The 20,520-nt window shown below is 48.1% G+C and overlaps 2 protein-coding genes across 3 annotated transcripts; both read left to right on the top strand.

Annotated features, from left to right (window-relative positions):
* The first annotated feature begins 4,125 nt into the window (after positions 1-4,125).
* Positions 4,126-6,967, top strand: etaa1a (ETAA1 activator of ATR kinase a). 2 transcript variants are annotated; one of them, XM_069722053.1, is made up of 6 exons: positions 4,126-4,286; positions 4,544-4,675; positions 4,767-4,837; positions 4,916-5,028; positions 5,203-6,374; positions 6,792-6,967. In XM_069722053.1, exons 1-6 carry the CDS (start codon positions 4,130-4,132, stop codon positions 6,884-6,886), a joined length of 1,740 nt encoding a protein of 579 aa, XP_069578154.1. In that variant the 5' UTR covers positions 4,126-4,129; the 3' UTR covers positions 6,887-6,967. The 2 variants fall into 2 exon arrangements, with proteins under 2 accessions (XP_069578154.1, XP_069578153.1); XM_069722052.1 differs by having other exon boundaries at positions 4,767-5,028.
* Positions 6,968-11,267: 4,300 nt separating this feature from the next.
* On the top strand, positions 11,268-20,427 carry LOC138634867 (aftiphilin-like). Its single transcript, XM_069722061.1, is given in 11 exon segments — positions 11,268-11,420; positions 14,991-16,536; positions 16,539-16,609; positions 17,472-17,635; positions 17,745-17,874; positions 17,965-18,021; positions 18,151-18,273; positions 18,733-18,796; positions 19,133-19,216; positions 19,895-20,018; positions 20,102-20,427. Coding segments are annotated over 10 exon segments (2,469 nt in total). The 5' UTR covers positions 11,268-11,420; positions 14,991-15,026; the 3' UTR covers positions 20,244-20,427.
* Positions 20,428-20,520: the final 93 nt, after the last annotated feature.

Below are 20,520 nucleotides of genomic sequence, written 5' to 3'. Positions count from 1 at the left end.
TTCACTCTTCGTGTTTTATTCTCGACTCCTGTTGAGTTTAACGAGCTGCTGTCAAACGGAGCTGTCTGATCCACAAAGAGCTGGAAGAAAAGTCCATGATTTTACTGACGAACTCAGCGGTCTCACAACACTTTACATCCGATGATCTCCGTCTGTTCAGTCTTCACAGATTTGATTTGTTAAAAAATTAACCCACAGTTCGGGTTCTGCAGGAGTTTGTTTCCGATCCAGACTTGCATTTCTTTTTCAGGCGCCCTCTAGTGGCTGCACTAGTTATGAGCACAACAGAGCAGGAAGTATTTTTCTCTGTTTTAGTAAACATAAAAAGTGGGCCGAGATTAAAGGGTTAAAATTATCATTATAAAGCATGTTTTCAGTAAAACTGTCATCCTCCGACTTGTTCAAGTTGTTCCTTTTCCTTGTTTTTCCATTTGTGAATGCCAAGACGGAAACTCTGATCCGTTCTGATCCGTTCTGAAGGGAACGGGCCGAGCCGCCTCCAGCAGCCCTGGCAGCAAGTTCAAACTGCACCAGCTCGGCCCGTTAGGTGTGAAACAATCGTCTCTTGGCTCTGAAACTCTGATCAACTCTTCCTCTGGAATTTGACTGAGGAAGGAAAAAAAAAGGCCGGTTTGCGTAAATCAGCTCCGAACTCTTAAATGGAGAGATTAGTTCCCCCTCACGCTCCAGTTGGCCCCCTCAATGGACGAGCCCCCCCCCCAAGCCTCCGGGAGTTTCCTAGATACACCTCGTTTCAAAGGAGATCATTTATCTTCCTTTTAAAATCAATTAATGTGCAGCAGACATTCAACTCCTGACTGCAGCTGCAGGAACTCTTCTGATGACTTTAATGGTCCCGCTGACATTTACTCAGACCTCTGGAGATTATTTTGAAAGCAGAAAAACACGAGTTTCAAAGCAAACAAGTTTCACTCTGAGCTGAGTGACAGGCGGCTGCTCCAACTCCCAGGTTAGACCGCCCTCTTTAGGGGATTGTGAAAACTGCCTTCATGTCTGTTTTTAAATCTAAATGTGTGATTAGTGGGGGTCCGTCAGGGAATCAGACGGCCCGTTCAAAATGCAAAAAAGACATGAGAGAGTCGAGAGAGGCGGCTGTTACTGACAACAGGAAGAAGATCAGAGCTGAGAACGATGCAGGGGTCGTTTCCTGCAGCTCCACCGGGCAGTGAACGCAGCACAGACAGAGACCGTTCAGGTTTAGGACAGAAAGGACAAATAACATCCGTTTATTTCCGGCTGAAGAAGAAGACAGACAAAGAGCTCGGACAAGTGGAGTTTCAGACGTTGGAGAAGTTACAAGCTGAAATGTAGAAAAACAACAAAAAATAAATCCAGCAAGTAGCAAATGACAGAAAACATCCAACCAGACCAGACCTTCTAGTTGGTACCACAGACTGTATATAAAAGTGTTCGTAGTTTCAGGTCTGAAAAATGAGGCCGATGCAGAAGTACCTTAAACTGCAATACCACCGAGTGCCACTAGAGTTTGGCTCTAAAAAGCCTCCTGCTCCATAGACTCCCATTCAACTTCACTCATGAAATACAAAGTGTATAAAATTTCTCCACGAGTTATCTCGATGTTGTTAGCTAAAGTTGCTCCTTCTTCTTAGTTTTCTGGCGGTCCTTTTGAAAATAATCCCGTCATTAATTAGAAAATAAGCATCAAAAATACGTGTTTTTGAGGGCGTGTCTGTTTGATTGACAGGCCTGTGGTGCGGTCAGGTGGTCCTCAGTAGTACTACACTTTAAGGAGACTACGAACATTTTTATAAACAGTCTGTATGTTACACAACAATCGACAGCTCGCAGTGAACTCAGCGTCCGAGTCGAACCATAAAAACCTGACAAACAGTTTGCAGCTGTGTGTTCATCGAACACGTATGTGCTCCTGCACACGGTATGTTGTGTGAGACAGATGGTGGTAAATTGGAGCGGTGGGAGCTGGTGCTCTGGGGACGGAGGTAACAAGGTTCATCCAAACAAACCGACTCCTGACGTGGACGCCTGTAACGAGCGTCTGCCTGAGCAGACCTGAAGTCCACGGAGACATTAATCTGTCTCAACAACCCCCCTCCTAAAACCACGTCAGCTCTAACGTGGATAATTTATTGCCTTTAATTAACTACTCGCTTCAGGGGGGATTAAATGTGTTTCCTCACATGTGGGGCAAAAGGGGAAGGTATTCGGTGTCGGACAGAGGATCCAGAACCTCGGATCACCGTTACCCTGAGACAGGAAGTGGAGGAGGTGAGGTGTGTGTTAGACCGACCTGAGCGACAGCTGGAGGGAACCGGAGTCACCTCCTAGTGGTTGTCTGCTCCCTGCTAACCGCCCAAGCTGTAGTTTCCATGCCTGTCTGTTCAAACCCATAAAGTACTCACAGTGACCTTTGACCCTGAAATTCTGATCAGTTCATCCTTAAATCTGAGTCAATGTTTGTGCAACATTGGGAGAGATTTATTCAGTGTTTAACCCGCTTCATCGGTCTGAGGAAACCTGACTGCACCCCAGGGCTGTCAATCAAACAGCCCCGCCCCCAAACACATCTGTGTTAGAGTCCTAATATGTAATGAATGATGAATTATTTCCAGAACACTGATCAGAAGGAGCGAATCTATGTAATGACACCACGATGACTTGTGGAAAACATTTACTGACTTTGTATTTCAGGAGAGAACTTGATGCTTTTTCAATGGGAGTCTATTGGAGACAGTAGTGACACTAGTGGGCCTCAGTGGTACTGCACTTTCAGGTCACAGTTCAGAGGAATGACTCCTGAGTAGAAGTAGATTTGGTGTCGTGATTATTCGCCCTGATGGAGGAACCCTTCGGCGTCCTGCAGAGAGTTCTGGGTGTCCACCTGTAAACTGCAGGTTTGTGTTTCAGATTCAGATCAGAGATGCTGCTGCAATTTTTACACCCTGAAGGCACCTCCAAGCGGACATTGATGGATGGGTGAGATTAAAGAGCAGCAGATCTGCCGCTGCCCCGTAGGCGCTCGGACGTTCTCTAACGAGGCCCGGCCCCGATCACGTTTCAAAGACCTCGCTGTCTGTAATGTGGAAAGCAGGTCGCACTCCTTCCTTCCTTCCTCAGCTCGGTAAACAGTGTTTTCTTTAGAGCAGCAGGGTTTTACAATCACACACATGAAATATGGTGCGTCTCTGAGTTTGGCTGTGAGCCAGACGGAGCGTGATGAATCACTCCGACTTCACCTCGCAGCTGCTGGACAGGAAACACAACGGCAGTCTACAGAGGGAAAATATCTTCAGATGTTTGGATGCTGTATGCACGAATTTTTTTTTTTTTTTTAATTTTTTTGTGTCTCTTTGTGGTTGTTTTGTGTCTCTGTCATTGTTTTGTGTGTCTTTGTTGTAGTTTTGTGTGTCTTTGTTGTTGTTTTGTGTTTCTTTGTTGTTGTTTTGTGTCTGTTGTTATTTTGTGTCTCTGTTTTCAGAATCAGAAATGTGTCTCCTCTCCTCAATCTATCTATCTATCTATCTATCTATCTATCTATCTATCTATCTATCTATCTATCTATCTATCTATCTATCTATCTATCTATCTATCTATCTATCTATCTATCTATCTATCTATCTATCTATCTATCTATCTATCTATCTATCTATCTATCTATCTATCTATCTATCTATCTATCTATCTATCTATCTATCTATCTATCTATCTATCTATCTATCTATCTATCTATCTATCTATCTATCTATCTATCTATCTATCTATCTATCTATCTATCTATCTATCTATCTATCTATCTATCTATCTATCTATCTATCTATCTATCTTATCTGACAGCTGCTCGGATTTAATCGTAATACATCGTTGTTGTTGTTTTTTTTACTAATAAACTGTGAATATATAAAATAAATCAAATGCGTCCGGACTTATTTCCTCTTCAAACTTCGCGGTGACGCAGCTGCGCATTTTCCGCGCAGCTCTGTTGCCAGTGAATGCGCGACCGAAATGAACTCTGGGAAGAAAAAGATGGCGGGACGTTTCAAAACTCAACTGACTGTCCGACTTTACAGGCGAATAAAGTCTAAATAAAAAAAATTTTTTTTTAAAAACTGCACACCGTACGCCGGCCACCATGAACGGAGGCCCGGGAAGGTTCGGTTCTCCGACCGGCGGCCTGTCGGACTCTCCGCTGGAGCCTCACACTTCCAAGCCGAAAACAAACCGCCTGAGCCGGAGCCTCAGACAAACCCAGGCGGCGGAGGTGGACTCTCCCCGGCGCCAGCAGTCAGGTCAGGAGAACTTCGGCTTGGTGAGACGGAGCCGAGGCCTGGCAACGTCTGGCGACATGCCGAACTCCATTCAAATATCTGGACATTTTAGATTTTTCTCAAATATTCACGCTTCACTTCAAGTCGGCCTGCAAGTAGTCACAGTTCGTGTCTGTCATTGCCAGAACTTGAAGTGGTTTGCAGCTAGAATTTTGAACTCCTCCTGCTTGTCTGGAGGTTTTTAAAGGCTCCGTAGTAAAAGTTGTTTGTGTTTCCAGATTTCAAAAGTCCCACCAGAACCTGCAGCTCCAGAGCAGCGCCCGGTTTCAATGCAGAGTCTCCACACAACGACTCGGACGTTCAGCAGGACATCATCTGGGACGCCAACTCGCCTCCACCCCACAGACTCGGTAAAACAGTTTCTGTAGAACTTTGGATGTGGGTCCGGGTCCTGGTCCTGGTCCTGGTTCTGCTGCAGGGTGACTCTGTTCATGTCTGCAGGTAAAAGAGGAAAGAAGCATTCTGCCGGAGTCGTGGACATCTCGGAGATCGTCAGCCGGATCGCTCCAAAGGTTCGAAACACGCCTGGCGGGATGAACCGAACATCTGAGCTCGGTAAAATAATTAAACTGATGTTGTTGTTTCTGAAGCACGGCAGGCCGAGGGTCACGGAACCGACCCTGCAGCAGTGGATCGGAGACAGCGCCACCATCCCCTGCACCCCGGATCTTCGGCCGCCCAAACCCAAGAAGAAATCACCCAGGTAGGTTTCAAGTTAGCGTGGTGCTGAACAGGAAGTTAGCCGGCTCAGTGAGCACGCTCAGTCTGTGTTCATGCAGTCGGGGCGGGAACGTCTCACCAGACATGAAGAACTTTTCATCGTCGCTGTGAGCTCGGCGTCCTGCTGTCAGCTGATGTTGCGTTTGCTCTGCTTCAGACTGAACGCCGTCGACGACCTGCTGAAGCTCGCCAAGCAGTTCGACTTCAACATGTTCCGTCAGGATGAAGACGAGGAGGAGGAGAAGGAGCTCCTGACAGAGGACGTCTTCAAGAGCAACGGTGTGAACGATTTTTCACTTCCTGGAAACGGTCGGCTGGCTGTGGGCGCGGTGGGCGGGGCCAACATGCGGCCTCATCTCGATCAACACATGGAGGACGACTTGGACCTCCTGTTCGATGGACCGACCCAACACCTCAGCGGGAGTTTCAGTCAGGCGTCGCAGGTGAAACCGTCGGCTTCGTCACGTGGCCCCACGGCGGCCGTTTCCACGACGACCACAGCCCCAGCCAACGACGAGTTTGACGACGACTGGGAAAACGACGACCTGTTGAATGACTGCTTGGTTCTGGAGATGACTCAGAACACGCAGAAGTTCACGACCCCGCAGCTCTGCTCCACCCAGAAACCAAAGGTCAAAGGTCGTCAGAGTCCAGCTCCCGTCGGACCGCGGATGACCTTCAGGCTGGAGTCGAACCCAGACTTCCCAGTGAAGAGAATCCAGCTGGACTCCAGCTCGGAGACAAACAAAGGACCTCAGCAGAACCGGGTGTCGGGTCGGACCGGATCGCAGTCGGACCCTGTGAAGCCGGATCATCAGAACCGTCCGGTTCATCACAGGACTTCAAACATGACTCACAGTTTCTCTCAGAACCCTGAAGGCTCTGCCCACCTCGACGACGACCTGGACCTTCTGTTCTCGTCCGACCCTGTCTGGGACGACCCGGCGGACGACGACCTGCTGTGTGAGGTGTGTGAGGACTTGGAGAACCAGATGCAGGGAGGGAATCACCTGTCCACCAAACAGGCTGCGCCTCCTGCCCGTGTATCGTCCTGGCAGCCAACCACCAGAACGCGGGACCTCCGGTTCCAGCAGCAGCAACAGGCCGCCGCCCCCCGTGGTTCAGGTGCACCAGGCGGCCTCTCATTGGTCGGACAGGTGAACGCAGCGAAGGAGCCGTTCAAGTTCACGCAGACTAAAAGTGTCGCGTCGGTCAGGTCGACGTGTCAGCAGGAGGGCAGCGAGCCGCGGCCGACGCAGCAACGCGCCAACAGAGCCGGCTTCAGCTTCAAGAGGCCACAGCACCCGGTTTCCACGGTGACCAGCACAGGTAAGAACATACAGATCTGTGTTCAGAGAGAAAATAAAGCTGTCGTAGGTTTGTTCTGTCTCAACGCGGTCGTCACTCTGACCGACCGACTGATACGCTGCTTTAAACGTTGCTGCCGCAAGGGATTGTGGGACGGCGTTATGTCCGTTCTCTTCATGACGGGCGGTGACGGAGAACTCGGCCTGTTCTAATCTCCTCGTGATACGTAGAACTTTTATTGTGAAGCAGCTGCAAAGATTTGACCTCCCGGTGCTTTTTACTTTGGCGGGTCAGGTTTACAGGTGAGAAGCAGCTCTGACCGGGTCACAGGTCCAGACTGTATGGACAGACTGACTGTTGCCGTGGTTACGAGCCGCTCATCACTCAGTTTCTCTAGTCCTCCCTCCAGATGTTGACCAGTTGCTGTTTCCTCTGCAGTGGGGGAGAAATGTTCGTCCGCACAGATCGAGCTGAAGAAGCAGCAGGCGATGGAGAAGAGACGGCGGCGCCTGCAGGACGTCCAGAACCTCTGAGCTCCGACCTGACCGGGCCGAACCGAACCGAGCCGGCTGAAGGTGAATGCAGACAAAACAGCTGCTCAACACTTCCTGTTCTGTAACATGAGTCTGTGACGGCTGTGTTGTGTTTCTGTTTTTATTCACTGGGTTTTTATGACGTTTTAAAGGAACAGTTCAACAGTCAGTCTGTTTCCAGAGACTTTCAGGGACGTCCCGTCGTCTGTCCGTCCTCTGAGTCTCCGCTTCCATCTGATGGAGGTGGAGATATAAAGTCAGTCTGACCCACAGAGAGACAGCAGACACATTCAGGGCTGAAATAAAGCTGAATGTTCCTTTAAGCAAAGTCCAGGTGTTGTTAGCTTAGCTTAGCATAAAGACTGGAAGCGGGGGGGAACTGTTAGCGTCTGTGTTTAGCTCCCAGCTGCTCACTGAGTCACATGTTATAACATTACATAAGAGATGTTTGTGGTTTTAAAGTTGCGAGTCTGCACTTTTTCACGACAACGTGTGAACCGGGCCGGACCGGACCGGACCTGACCCAGGTTCAGGGTCACAGAGCTGCTCTATGGAAACACTAACTGACATTCTCATGTTTCTGCTTCAACAAATGACGTGTGACATATTTTTACATTTCTGCGGACAGCCATGTTCACTTCCTGCGAAATGCTAACCTGGGCTAAACCCACCTGTACTGAGGCTCCGCCCCACATGTTGAACTGTTCCTTTAATCTCACTGACCGAGAAGAGACTCAAAACAAATGATATCACTGATTTGCACATAAAGAATCTGCTCTTAAATAAAATCACCAAAACAATAAGTATTTTATTTAGTTTAGAGAAGACGGATGCTAACAGTTTCACTCCGCTTCTAGTCTTTATGCTAAGCTAGGCTAAACACTCAGCGGTACCGAGAGGACGGACTGTTCTTTTGAGTGTTTAATGTTGTTTACAGTCGTTTGTCTTCAGAGGGAAGTTTTTAAAAATAAAACATTTTAATCAGAAATAAATGAAAGAAACCACTTTAATCTTCCTGTCCAGGAGATCACTGATGTTTTTTTGTTTTTTTTTTTATTGTTGTGATCAGAAATGTTTAATTTTATTGCAGATTTTCTCTAAATGTCGATGCAATTTGTGGAGTTTTAAGTGAGTTTTTTTTGGTGGTAAAATTAGCAAAAATTACAAGTCGAGGAAAAACTAATATAGAACACAAAGGCTACACATGTGCTGTCACAATAAGAGATTAAAATGCTTTTTAAATCACATTCATTCAACACTAGAAGAAAGTTCAGTCTCTTACAGCTGGAAGTGTGGAGAAAACTCATTTAACATTTTCCTCATTCCCATCATTAAACCACATTACCCACAAACCCCGTCACTTCCTGTTGTTGGGATTAGGGAACAGCAGTTTGTTTTGATGGTGAGAGGAGAGGGGGCGGAGCCTCGCTCGTTGGAAATGAACACTTAGTTTTTATAATAAAGTCAGTTTTATTCTGAAAGGAGACTCTTATGATGTCATTCTTTCAGCAGAGATTCTGTTCACGGTGTTTTTGAGGAAAAATGGCAGGAATTTTGCAAAAATTCAAACTGCAGCAAATATTGTGTAGTTTGAATTTATTTTAATTATTGTGATCGGAAGATTGTGATTTCATGAGGTGAAAAACAACCTGAACCTTCCAGATATGCAAATAATCACTAAAACACAAGCAGGTAAACACACTCCTGCTGTGAAGTATTTAAAGTATTACATTTTAATCAAAATGTTCACTAATATCTGATATTATTACATTTAAAGTTCATTTTAACTGCAGACGTTTCATCTGTAACATCAGCGCCTGAATAAAACATCGATCAGACTTCAGTGTTTGACGGCCGACTGACGAGTTGACAAAAGTCAACATGGCAGAAAAGGAATAAAAACACAAAGAAAAAATAATAACGTTAAATTGAATAAAATAGTGTTTAATTGGAATAAAAAAGAGGCAAAGTAACATTTGAAGAATTAAATATAAAATAAGCGATTAAATAAAGAAGATAAAGAGTGAATCTTGGATGTGAATCAGTAAGACAGAAACATAAAGTGGCGTCTCCCCGAGGCTCGTCGAAGTCTCTTCATTACCAGCTGTCAGCTGTTCGATGGAGCAGATACGGTAAACTGAGCCTCGTTATCAGCCCACAGGTGTGTAACTGTAGTCTTGCAAATCACAGACTCACAGGGCTGTAACCGGCCTCGATTCAACCGCACGACCTTCGACCTCAACTCCGCTGCGTTTACCGGGGACGTTCACAGAGAGGTACTTTAATTATGGAGGAGAACACGGAGGCAACCAGAGTCTTGCGGCCTCCAGCTGCACCTTACACACTTGTTTTAATATGCCAGAGCTGCAGTGTAGCTGTCAATCAAAAAGCCCCGCCTACAAATATATGTATATAGGACATATGAGTCCTAATATGTAATGAATGATGAATTATTTCCAGAAGGACTAGAACACTGATCAGAAGGAGGGAATTTATCTAATGACACCATGATGACTTGTGGAAAACATTTACTGACTTTTTATTTCAGGAGAGAACTTTTTTTTTTTGCTTTTTCAAGGGGAGTCTATTGGAGACAGCCCCTAGTGGTCCTCAGTGGTACTGCACTTTAAGGCTTTGCTTTTCAGAGCCGGAAAACTACATCCACTTTTTTTTATCCAGTCTGTGCCTCCACCACCAACGCAGGTGTTTCAGGGTTCCAGCAGCAGATCAGAGGTCTAAAACCTCCAGTGTCCATGTTGGAGGCTCACATGTACATGCATCTTCCTTCAGTTCTGGTAACAGCCATCAGTCGTGTCAGGAGGGACCTGCTGTGTAAGAGGCAGCTCCACTGCCCCCCCTGCTGGCCTGTTTGTAACCATCCCCGACCACACGGCTCGCAGTTCAATCTGCCACTGACTGTCTGTATTGAAGGACTGCAGTGTGTAACCGTCTATCAGTAATCAAACTTTAAAGATTCAAAATCTGATCATAGTTTAAAACAGTCATAAGGAGGCCATAAACCAGTTAGTTTTCATGGTATGTCTCTAAAACCGGAGATGTAACCGCTGTTGCACCACGCATTCACGTTGGCAACTGGTAGCGTTGTGAATGTATTTGTTCATATACCCGACAATGTACTACATGTGTTACTGGAGGACTCCACCAGAGGGCGCACCAGCGAGCAAATGACACCATTAGAACATCTTTGACCTGACTAATAAACAATAAACATGGCCACAATCGAGGGGGTCACTACTGTGGTGATTCTGCTATGACAGGCGGACAAAACACGTTGCACAGTCCCTCCAGGATTTTGTGTATTTTGTTTGTGATTGTTGCGATACATTTTTTTTTGCAGGTTTAAAAAAAAAAAAAACATTGCAATGTCATTTGTGGAGTTTAAGTGAGTTTTTTTTGGGGGGGAAATTGCACAAATTAGAAAAAGTTGCAAGTTGAGTTTTTAAAGCACTAGCTGATAAAGGAATAAATGTGTAATCACTTTCTTTGATAATAATCATGCTACACGTCAGAAATATTTTAGTTCTAATATTTTTCATGTATTTATTAAATAATAATAATGAAAGTTACAAAAACTGTACAAAAAGAAAGAGCAGTCTATTACAACTTGATGTATGTGTATTTAAAAAAAAAAAAAATTTTTAGCGTACAGTAATATGTAATCACTTTCTTTGATAATAAACATTTAATTAGAACATTTTATTGTGAAGCCACATTTTCCGGTAACCCCGCCATTTCCGTTTGGGGCGGTTTCCTCCGGTGCAGAGTTTTATTTGCTGACGAGAAAACAGGAGAAGAGCCTTTCTGATTGTAAATGAGGAGTTATCTTTGTTAATAAAGAGAGTTTTGTTGGATACTTACTTTATCCTTTATAAAATATTTACTTTATGTTGTCAATACTTTCAGCACAGCTTCTGTTGACATTTTTTGTGGGAATTAAAAAAAAAAAAAACATCCAGCAAATATCGCAGAGTTTGCTTGAATTTGCGTTAATTATTGCGATTGCGAGATCGCGATATGGTTGGAGGGTCCTGTAACGGTGTCGGACTTGTCACGTCTTCACACTGCCCCTACAGGTCATGTGTATATTGCACCCCTGTGTCCCGCCCCGGGGGGGCCCCAGACCGTACAGAGCCGCCCGTGGATATGTTAATTGTGTTTCCTTTGAACTGGGAAAAAAAAAAAAAAAAAAAAAAATTCCTTCAGGTGTCAACGGAGATTCCTGGCTCGCGGCTGCCGGTGTTTGTGACGCGGAACTACCTGTTCCACCTGGAAAGTTTGTGTGTGGGGGGGAAGGAGGGGGGAGGAGGAGGAGCAGCGAGCCCACGGAGCCGACCTGCCACAGCGGTGCATGCTGGGTGATATTGAGGCAGCGTAGCAGCAGCAGCAGCAGCAGCCGGCTGACTCAACCTTCAGTCCCCGCCGTCCTGCGCCGTCCAGCCGTCCCGCAGCTGACGCCCCGTGGACTGCGGCGTTGTTTCCCTGAGTCATGGACCTCGGCGGACAGCGTCCCACGGTGAGCTCCGCTCTTTGTCTCCGTCGCTAAAAGACACCTGCTTGTCCCGACAGACAGAGCCGGAGGAGGAGGAGGAGGAGGCTAAAGGCGAAGGCTAGCTCCGGGAGATGCTTGTTGTTCGCTCAGCTAGCTGCGTAGTTAGCCCTCACTCCGCCGGCCCGAGCTTCACCGGAACGGGACGTTCAGCCGGTTCACAACACAACCGACTCGGTAAAGTCCTCGACCAACTAGTGAGACGTTGACTGCTGACGTCACTCACGGCAACACCTGTTAATTCCGCTGGGCTTTTTTTATTTATTTATTTATTTTATTTTTTTTAAACCCAGGCTAAGCTAAGCTAGCTGCTGTTTACACCCCTCCGTCCCATCCAAACGTGTCTTGTGGGGGTTTAATTAGCCGACTTGATGCTAAGATACCTGTCAGTCACGTGGCGGTTTATTGCTGCTCGACTCGGGTCTCCACTGACCGAGCCTGTTAGCTCGCTCGGCTAACTTAAAGTGCCTAACAATTAGCTCCGTTAGCCTCGCTAGCTTCGCGACAAGTTGGGAGAGAGGGGGGGGGGATGTGTCAAACTTGTCCCAACTCGAGACATCAGCTGGGGGCGGGACAGTCCGGTGGTGGTGGTGGTGGGGGGTGTTTATTAGCGGACCGCCGTCTAGAAGAGGCTCACCTGAACAGGTGACTGTCAAAACAACTGATCAGCTGCTTTCAGTCCCCGTAACGACCCGGACTGATGGAGCCTCTCTGACCGGGGATGGAGGCAAAAACAAACAACTTGTCTGGCAGCTCAACCCTGCCCTGCGTGTACACACTACCTGCTTCCAGGTGTGAAGAGGGGGGACACACGAGTATAGGCTCCGCCCACTGCTCTACTGGAGGACAATAACAGTTTCCTCATTCAGGTCCTGTTTCTGTCCTCTTGTGAGGGACATTCGTAACCTGTGCTGGAGCTGATACGGTGAATATAAAGTTAATGTTGTGTAGAGGAATATGTCGCGTCGGCTTTTTGTTTCGTTATTGAAAATACTTTTGGCCTGAGCAACACCTTACGTAGTTCTGTTATGCTATATAAAAAAAACAAAAAACAATAATAAGAAGTTAAAGTTTTTATCACTCATGAATTGATTAAATTATACTTAAATGAACTGTCCCCATGTTCCTCGTTCAGTCCTAAAAACACAAGAACCACTCCTGTAATGTTCGGACTCAGAGGGAGTGACGGAGGCGACGCCGATCAAAAGACTTCTGTCAATAAATTGTAAACTTTTTGCCTTTTATCTGAATGTTTATTGGGTTTTTTTTTTTTTTTTTTTAGGGGGGGATATTAAACAAGTTGTCAACTAAATACAATATTTAATCAAAATATGTTCATATAATATTCACTCTCAAAATATAAAACTTTTTGTGAGCGCGATCTCCGTTTCCATGGCAACACGTGGGGTACGACTAAGAACTGGAAAACAATCAGTTGTGTTGGTAGACTCTTGTGTAATGTATGCAGTGTTTACTCCGGGAAGTAGTCCGACCCTTAGTAACGACCCTAGCAACAGAGAGGATTTCTCGTCTGTTTTAGAGATGGTTTCTCAAGCTGAATAAAAACAGCACACAGAAACACTAAACATCTCGGCTAGCTCAGTCTTGTTGTAACCAAGATATCGGATGAGAAACGATATCGATGGACTCGTGTATTTCTACGGTTTTAGCTCCGCGTCATTTTAAAACCAAACCGGTCAAACTAACCGCCGCTAGGATTTAAAGTGCACGACTATCCGTGGTGTTACTGTACCTATAAATGGTAAAAACGACATCATATTGTATATTATATGAAATTCAATTGTAATCGTATATTCCAGTTGAGAAGGCGGAGTGATACTTCTCGCGATGAGCAGGTTGTGACGTCATGCTGGTTTGAGCGTGTCCCGAAAGTACCGCTGACCAATCAGATCTCTGGGTCGGAACTACTTGTTGTATAATGATGACTACAGAACATCACGTAGAACAGCAGAGTGGAACCAGGAAGAGTTGTGTGTTTGTGCTTCATGTGTCGGTTAAAGGACGAACTGATGGTCCTCGGTGTGGAGCGGAGACCGAAAGCAGGGAGACCTTCAGACACGGTGGGAGGAGCTCTGGGTGGAGCTGCTGGTCTCAACAGGTGATCTGGATCTTCTTGGACCACTTTCAGGAGACATCAGTGGTTTATGGATGATTGAACGAAGGATTACATTCACCCACGGGACAATAAACACCGAACAGTGAAGTTTCATGGAACAAACTGATGACGGTTGATCAGTTTCATTTTTTTAAGCGGAGTCTGGGTTTTTTCACTTCATTTTAAACGGAACTAAAAACTTTCAGAACGTTTTCCTCTAATTGTTACCAAACAAAAAAGAACACCAGGAAATGACTGTAAAACAATGCAGCCATAAAAAAAAAGTGTTGCTGAATTCAGTTTGAAGTCAGCTGCTTTTTTGTTTTTTTAAATGAGACTGTACGGACTTCAGAGAGCGTTTAAACTCGCCGTGTTTAATCGTCAGAGTCTCTTCGTCGCTCACTGCAGCTCAACGTGTGACACTGAACGTTGTGGGATTACAAACATTTCTTTAAAAACACTTAAAGTTGATCCTTTCTGTGTTTTTTTAATACATTTAAAACAATTGTCAGATGTGAGACAAGAATCAAACTCGCAACTCAAAAGCAGGAAGTTCACGAGGACGTGTTCACTAGTGTATTTTGACCCGTGTTGTGGAAAATCATGTCGGAGAGGAAATGGGTGCAAACCAGGCTGACTTGTCGGCGCTGCACAGTGTTTCTGTAGGTCAGGACAGTCTGAAGCAGGTCGTCATGGTTTATTACAGCTCTGTCCTGCTTTGTAAATCTTCAAGAGCTTCAGTAACTCAATTCAACCACTGATCAGGGTAATTAGTGCTGGAGCTCAGCTCTCCTCAGTCACAGTGTGTCTAAGTACTCTTCACTGGGAACTCCTTGACTGTTAGGCCCCGCCCCCCTTGCCGCCGCCGCACATTACGAGAAACAGAATTGGGCTCAACAAATGCCATCTATTCATTAAAACCGTCACCGTGGAAACGGCCGATTAGCAGCGTGTCTTCAGTTTCATGTTTGTGTCCAACGTCAAACTGACTTCGTCCTGTCATTGATTATTGACCAGCGGATGGACCGGCTGCTCTGTCTGATGATCTGCTGGCTTCACCTGCACCTCATCTTCTTTTATTTTGAAGGAGTTCCACACAGAACTTCCTGTCGGCTGTAGTCGTGTCTGCATGTTTCTGCTGTTTTCACAGTGACGTCTTATCTGATACAGTTTTACCGTCAAAGCTCTGGAGCAACGTGTTCTTCTGATGTTGTTTAATGGAGGCTGACAGACAGCTTTTAGGTGCATTACCGCCACCTGCCGACAGGAGTAACACATTACATCCAGGCGGCGGTAACAACTATAAGGAAGAACAATATTCACATACTATTTTACTTTTATTATCTAAATGATCCGTTTGAATGTTGGAAAGTGTATTTGTCTTCTTTTGTTTCTGAGGACTTCCTGTGTCTCTGTCTCAGGTGTAGCCAGGAGGACTCGTTGATCGGCAGAGAATCATGGAGCCCGACGTGATCCGCATCTACTCCTCCTCCCCACCCCCGATGGAGGACGGGGCGGAGGAAGAGGACGATGAGTTCGGAGACTTCGGCACCTTCTCCGCCGTCCCGAACAGCATCAGCTTCACGGAGTTTGACACCCCGACCACTTTCAACCAGACCCAGGCTCTGGCCGCCACGTCCCCGCCGGAGCTGCTCAACAACAGGGGGGTGGTGGGCTTCAGCCACAGCTCCTCCAACGGCACCCACAGCTCCAACAACGAGCTGCCCAAGGCCAACGGCGTCCTGGGCAGCAGTCCCTCAGAGAGAACTGAGATCAAAAAGGTCCTGTCGGGCTCCCTAGACTTCTCGGTGAGCGGCACGGCCGCCATCGAGGCCGCTGATTGCAACGGAGGCGGCGCGGAGGTGCTAACAAACGGGTTTGTAACCTTGGACCTTCAGGGAAGCCCCTCCTCACAGAATTCTGTCCACTCCCATGTAAAAGGAACGTCTCCCGAGAACACGGGCAGCGTCCCTGTCGGCAGCCCGGAGGACGACTTTGCAGACTTTGCTGCTTTTTCCAATGCTGAAGGACACCTGAGCCAGACGGCTGACAAGGACTCGGACGATCCCAGCGGGGGCCGCTGGCAGGAGGACCAGCGCTGTAATACAGAGCAGGGAACCACTTCAGAGGACGATGTCAGGGACACACACAGAACTGGACCCAACGTGTCCGGCTGCGTTCCTGCTGAGACCCCGGATGGCTCGTGCAACACGGACCGGGGCTCTGACACGGACGCTGACTCTCATCAAAGGGACGTAGGCTTTGCACAGGAGCGCTCCGCCCCCGAGGCGGCGTGCGTGGATAGACCGCTCACTCTGAACGGGGTGGACGGAGCCCACAGAGACGAACCCAAAGACACCAACAACCTCTCGCCTGACGCCGCTGCAGACAGCGAGGGGGCGCAGTCGGACGAGAAGGGCTCTGGGAACGAGACCGAGACTGAGACGGAGACATCCTACGGCCGCCCGCTGTCCACCGACGCTCTGGAGGAATACGGGGACATCAGCACCACGGGCTCGGTGCCCCTCCAGGGGGACACGGTGACGCCCGCCGACGACAGCCAGCTGGCAGAAGACGAGGACTTCGGGGACTTCGGGGACGCCGGCTCGTTCAGCGGTCAAGGCTTCGCTGACTTTGAGCAGCTGGAGGTCCAGCAGGACCCGAGCGGGTCGCAGAGTTCTGCTCCCGCAGACGGAGCCACGAACACGGAGCAGGACGACGACTTTGGAGACTTCAACTCCCCCAAGTTTCACAGCAGTGGGAGCGACGGGGAGGGCGGAGCCAAGTTCACAGAGTTCCCCGTCAGCGACAGTTTTGGGAACTTCAGCGCGGCCGAAGGCGGTGAGGCTGACGGCGGGTGGAGCGCCTTCGGGGAGCAGCAGCAGCAGCAGGTGGAGGGGGAGTCCTGGGCGGCTTTTGGCACAGACCAGACCACCACTCCTCCTCCAGAGAGCGAAGAGGAGGAGGAGGAGAGGAGGAGTGGCACGAAAGTGAGGCTCCTGCAGTCAGCGAGGAGACCAGCAGGACACACAGACAGCCGGTAAGCTCTTCATGGAGGTCAGTGGGCTTCATGAAGTGTTTCTCTCTGTCTGGACCTGCAGTCCGGTTTCATTTACTCAGGTTTGAAAATAAGTATCTAAATAAAAATTAAAGGGCTTTTTAAAAAAAATTTTTTTTATAGTTCTTCCACAAAAGGAAATGCCGACACTGCTGCTTTGATGAATTTATTTATTGATTCATGTCCTTCGTTGTCCTGCGGGGGACGTAGAAGTCTCAGAGACAGCTAATAAACGGTCCGCATGCATACACACCAGATATGTGGGGAAAATTGAATTAAGAAAGAATTATGTCTTTATTTTGTTTTTTTTTACCAAATTATGAACAGAAGTATCGATAAGAGAATCAATAAGTATCTGTATCGATAAAATCCTAACAATAGTCACGTCCCTCGTACCAACTCTCACTGTTTGTATTAAACATCAAGCAACCTGTTAATGAAGAAAGTCGGCCTCCTGTTTTAAAGTGGAGTCCAGACAGGACTGTGGAGGAACAGTGACACGCACCGTTCCAGGCTCCGCCCCCTCCAGGAATGTGACCTGCTCAGGTGTTAGAGCTGAAGCACATTCCTCTCAGATTAACACCCAGATTCACCCTGAGCTGGGACGTCCTGTCTCATCGAGCAGTTAGTAGAACCAGTCACCGTTTCTTGAAGGGAACCTGTTCACATTCAGTCTTGTCGGTGAGGTAGTTAGTGTGGTGGTCCAGCAGAGGGCGCTAAAACAGCCTCACCTGTTGCAGTTGACCTTTCAGTGAAAGGTGGAGGTCCCTCAGGTGTCCCTCAGGTGTCCCTAAGGTGTCTCTCAGGTGTGTCTGAGGTGTCTCAGCCGATGTGCTCTCTGCAGGCGTCGCTGTGCAGCCGCTTGGAGAAGCTGTTTCAGAGCAGCTTCCCTCAGGACGCCGCCCGGCCGCTGGAGGACCAGGTGATGTCCCTGAGGGTCCTGCTGGAGCCTCCAGAGGACAAACCACTGCCCGGCGCCGAGGAAGAGCCGAGGTCGCCATGCAGAAGGTCAGTGTTTCTCCACCAGTTTAAATCTGAACAGAGAGAAGGAAGCCTCAGGTTTCTGTGGCTGCTCGTGTCTCGTCCCTGACTCGCTGCGTCTCGTTGATCTGTGCAGGTCGGTGCGTGGCAGCGTGTGGACCCAGGTTCAGGACATCCACGAGGCGTTCGGCCTCAGGTACCAGTGGGGGGGCTCGTACTGCAACAAAGCCCTGCTGTGCTGCCTGGGCATCGACACCCGGAACATCGTGAGTCCCTGCTGGACCCTCCTGTCTCCTCTCTGTCTCCTCTCTGTCTCTTCGTGTCTCCTGTCTCTGATGATGCTCTGATGTGTGCAGCTGTTCACAGGTCAGAAGAAGCAGCCGGTCATCGTGCCAATGTACGCAGCCAGCCTGGTGAGTCCACTTCCTGTGTCCTGTGAATCGTGTGCAGTGTTTCCTGTCTGGAGACTTTGTAGCTCCCCCTTGTGGCTCAGAGGAGGATTGAACATGTTCCTCATCAGTCTGCTTGTGTGCTGTTTGTAGGGGATGCTGGAACCAACCAAAGAGCCTGTGAAGCCCGTCTCCGCAGCGGAGATGATCACTTCCATCGCCCAGGCGCCTCCAGTGGCTCCAGAGACCAGCTCCTGTCCCTCAGAGTCTGTCCAGGTGGGACCTCAGGGCGTCCACAGAGTCACTGATCATTAAAACTCATTCGGGGTCTGAAGAATAACGCTGCAGTTAATCTGTTGTTACTCTGGCGTCCGCGGCTCAAAGCTCCCACCAAGTACAACTGAAGACATCCGACACAAAGACACCTCACAAACATACGGTTTAATTTCAAAACGTCCAGCTGCTCGTTTACATCAACTGGGGACTATTTTCAGTGGCGGAATAATAATCTGTATTGTGTTTCATAGTTTTTATAGTGTATATCAGGCTTTAATTCACACACAGCACCCGTTACTAGTTGCATTTGTTATTCGTACTCATTTTCAACATGAACAGCAGGGGGCGACATGGTTTCAGGTTTAGGTTATGGTCAGTTTAGGTTACAGTCAGGTTTAGGTGAGACAGATGATGACAAATGTCTTCCTGTCTGGTTGACCTCCTCTCTTGCTCCTCCAGCAGGAGGCGCTCCCACCCGTCCAGTTCGACTGGAGCAGCAGTGGCCTTACGAACCCGCTGGACGGTAGGTGCCCCCCCTCCCTCCTCCTCCACCCTAAGCGCCCCTTCCCCTCCTCCTGCTTTCTCCTGGTTTTCTCACTTCCTGTCACTCTCGTAGCATTTCCTGATCTCTGATGTCAGTCCAGACTCCGCCTGTCACTTCCTGCCTCACAGCCAATCAGAAGTGAGGAGGAGGAAGACAGATTCCGGACTGATGTCATTTGATCAATAATAACACCCCCGCTGCTCTGCATGAAGTCTGACGCTGTAGAACACGTGAACACGCCTCCATCACGTTTGTGAACACTGACTCTGCATGTCTCTCTCTCTGTGTCCGTTAACCTCGACTGCTCGGCTGCAGCCAGCGCCGGCTCGTCTCTCTTAAACCTGGATTTCTTCGGTCCGGTGGAGGATTTAGGCTCCAGCAGCAGCACCTCCATCCCAGGTCAGCCGCTGCTCCTCCTCCTGGTCCTCCTCCTGGTCCCCTTCCTGCTCCTCCTCCTGTTCCTCCTCTTTAAACTAACCTCTCCCTCTTGTTTGGACTTTTAACTTTGCTGATTTAAAAACTAAAATCATTCAAATCAATAATAACTAATACAATTTCAGCTTCAGTTATTGATCATTGATCGTTATGTTTCATATTTTGTATTTTCTGTAACTGACTGACGTCACTCCGCGACAGTTTGAAGGCCATTTACAGCTGTAGTTACCTGTCGTCACCACAGGAGGCACCAAAGAGTGAAAGAGATGTTCCTGATGTGAACATTTACAATAACAATAGCGCTTTCGCCCCATTCGGTGCTCGGCCCCTAAATATTGTCCTGCGTGTCTGATGGTTCTGACGGATCAGTCCTTTCAGCGGCAGGAAAACTGGACCTCATCAGAATATTAGAAACAGAACAAAAGTCAAGAGTCAAAATATCAACAAGAAAATTTTCAAAACAGCACAGAACCAGAATTCTGAGCTGGTTCCACGGGACAGGTTCTATAAACAACCTTGGACTCACATTGGTGTGAAGTCGACCAGCACCATGAGGTCCGCTCAGAGAGGATGTTGGTACACACTTTAAACACTGCGGTTTCTCTGTAGAACCGTTCTGTTCTGACCCCGTTCTCCTTCCAGGGGTGGATCCAGAGCTGTATGAGCTGACGACGGCCAAGCTGGACTCAGGCGGTTCCGGCAGCCGGGTGGCCGACGCCTTCGCCCGCCTGATGTCCACCATGGAGAAGACCAGCACCTCAACGAGGTCAGAGGTCAGGGAGGTGTGTGCTGGCTGCGTGTGTCAGAGATCAGGCGTGTGATTGGTTTGTTTTGTCTCCTGTCCGACAGGAAGCCGAGGAAAGATGAGAACCTGAGTGAGGAGGCGGCCAAGGTGATCGCGGCGCTGCCCGACCTGTCCTTCATGCAGGCCAAAGTGCTGATGTTCCCCGCCACGCTGACACCGCTCGACTCCCAGGCAACGCCGGACTGAGGCTCCGCTGACACCGCCTACTTTATCAATGTGAACCCGGCCATTTTAAAATCACATCATACCTTTTTTTTTCTCTCTCTCTCTTGCTGCGGTAGTTCCTCCTGTCACGCTTTTTTTTTTTTTTTTTTTTTTTTTTTTTTCATCATTTTTCAGAATAAAGCGAAGTGTTTGTGACGAGGGGGAGCAGCGGGGTGTGGGGGTAAGGGTTGGGGGGAGGGGAGGGTGGCCAGAGGTGTGTGCTGCTGCTCACCTGTAGACGGGGTGACGTGTACATAAT

The sequence above is a fragment of the Brachyistius frenatus genome, unplaced genomic scaffold, assembly GCF_029030835.1.
Source record: "Brachyistius frenatus isolate BFR_SWC_R1_liver_20210118 unplaced genomic scaffold, ASM2903083v1 Contig_281, whole genome shotgun sequence".
NCBI classification, from domain to species: Eukaryota; Metazoa; Chordata; class Actinopteri; family Embiotocidae; genus Brachyistius; species Brachyistius frenatus.
The sequence above is the reverse complement of the archived record's forward strand: the minus strand, read 5'-3'. Positions and strand labels throughout refer to the sequence as shown.

Bases quoted from the DNA above. Each gene is read 5' to 3' on its own strand.
- etaa1a (XM_069722052.1), top strand. From the start codon at position 4,130: ATGAACGGAGGCCCGGGAAGGTTCGGTTCTCCGACCGGCGGCCTGTCG. The intron at 4,676-4,766 runs GTAAAACAGTTT...TCATGTCTGCAG, and splicing joins GCCTCCACCCCACAGACTCG to GTAAAAGAGGAAAGAAGCAT. The intron at 6,375-6,791 runs GTAAGAACATAC...TTTCCTCTGCAG, and splicing joins TTCCACGGTGACCAGCACAG to TGGGGGAGAAATGTTCGTCC.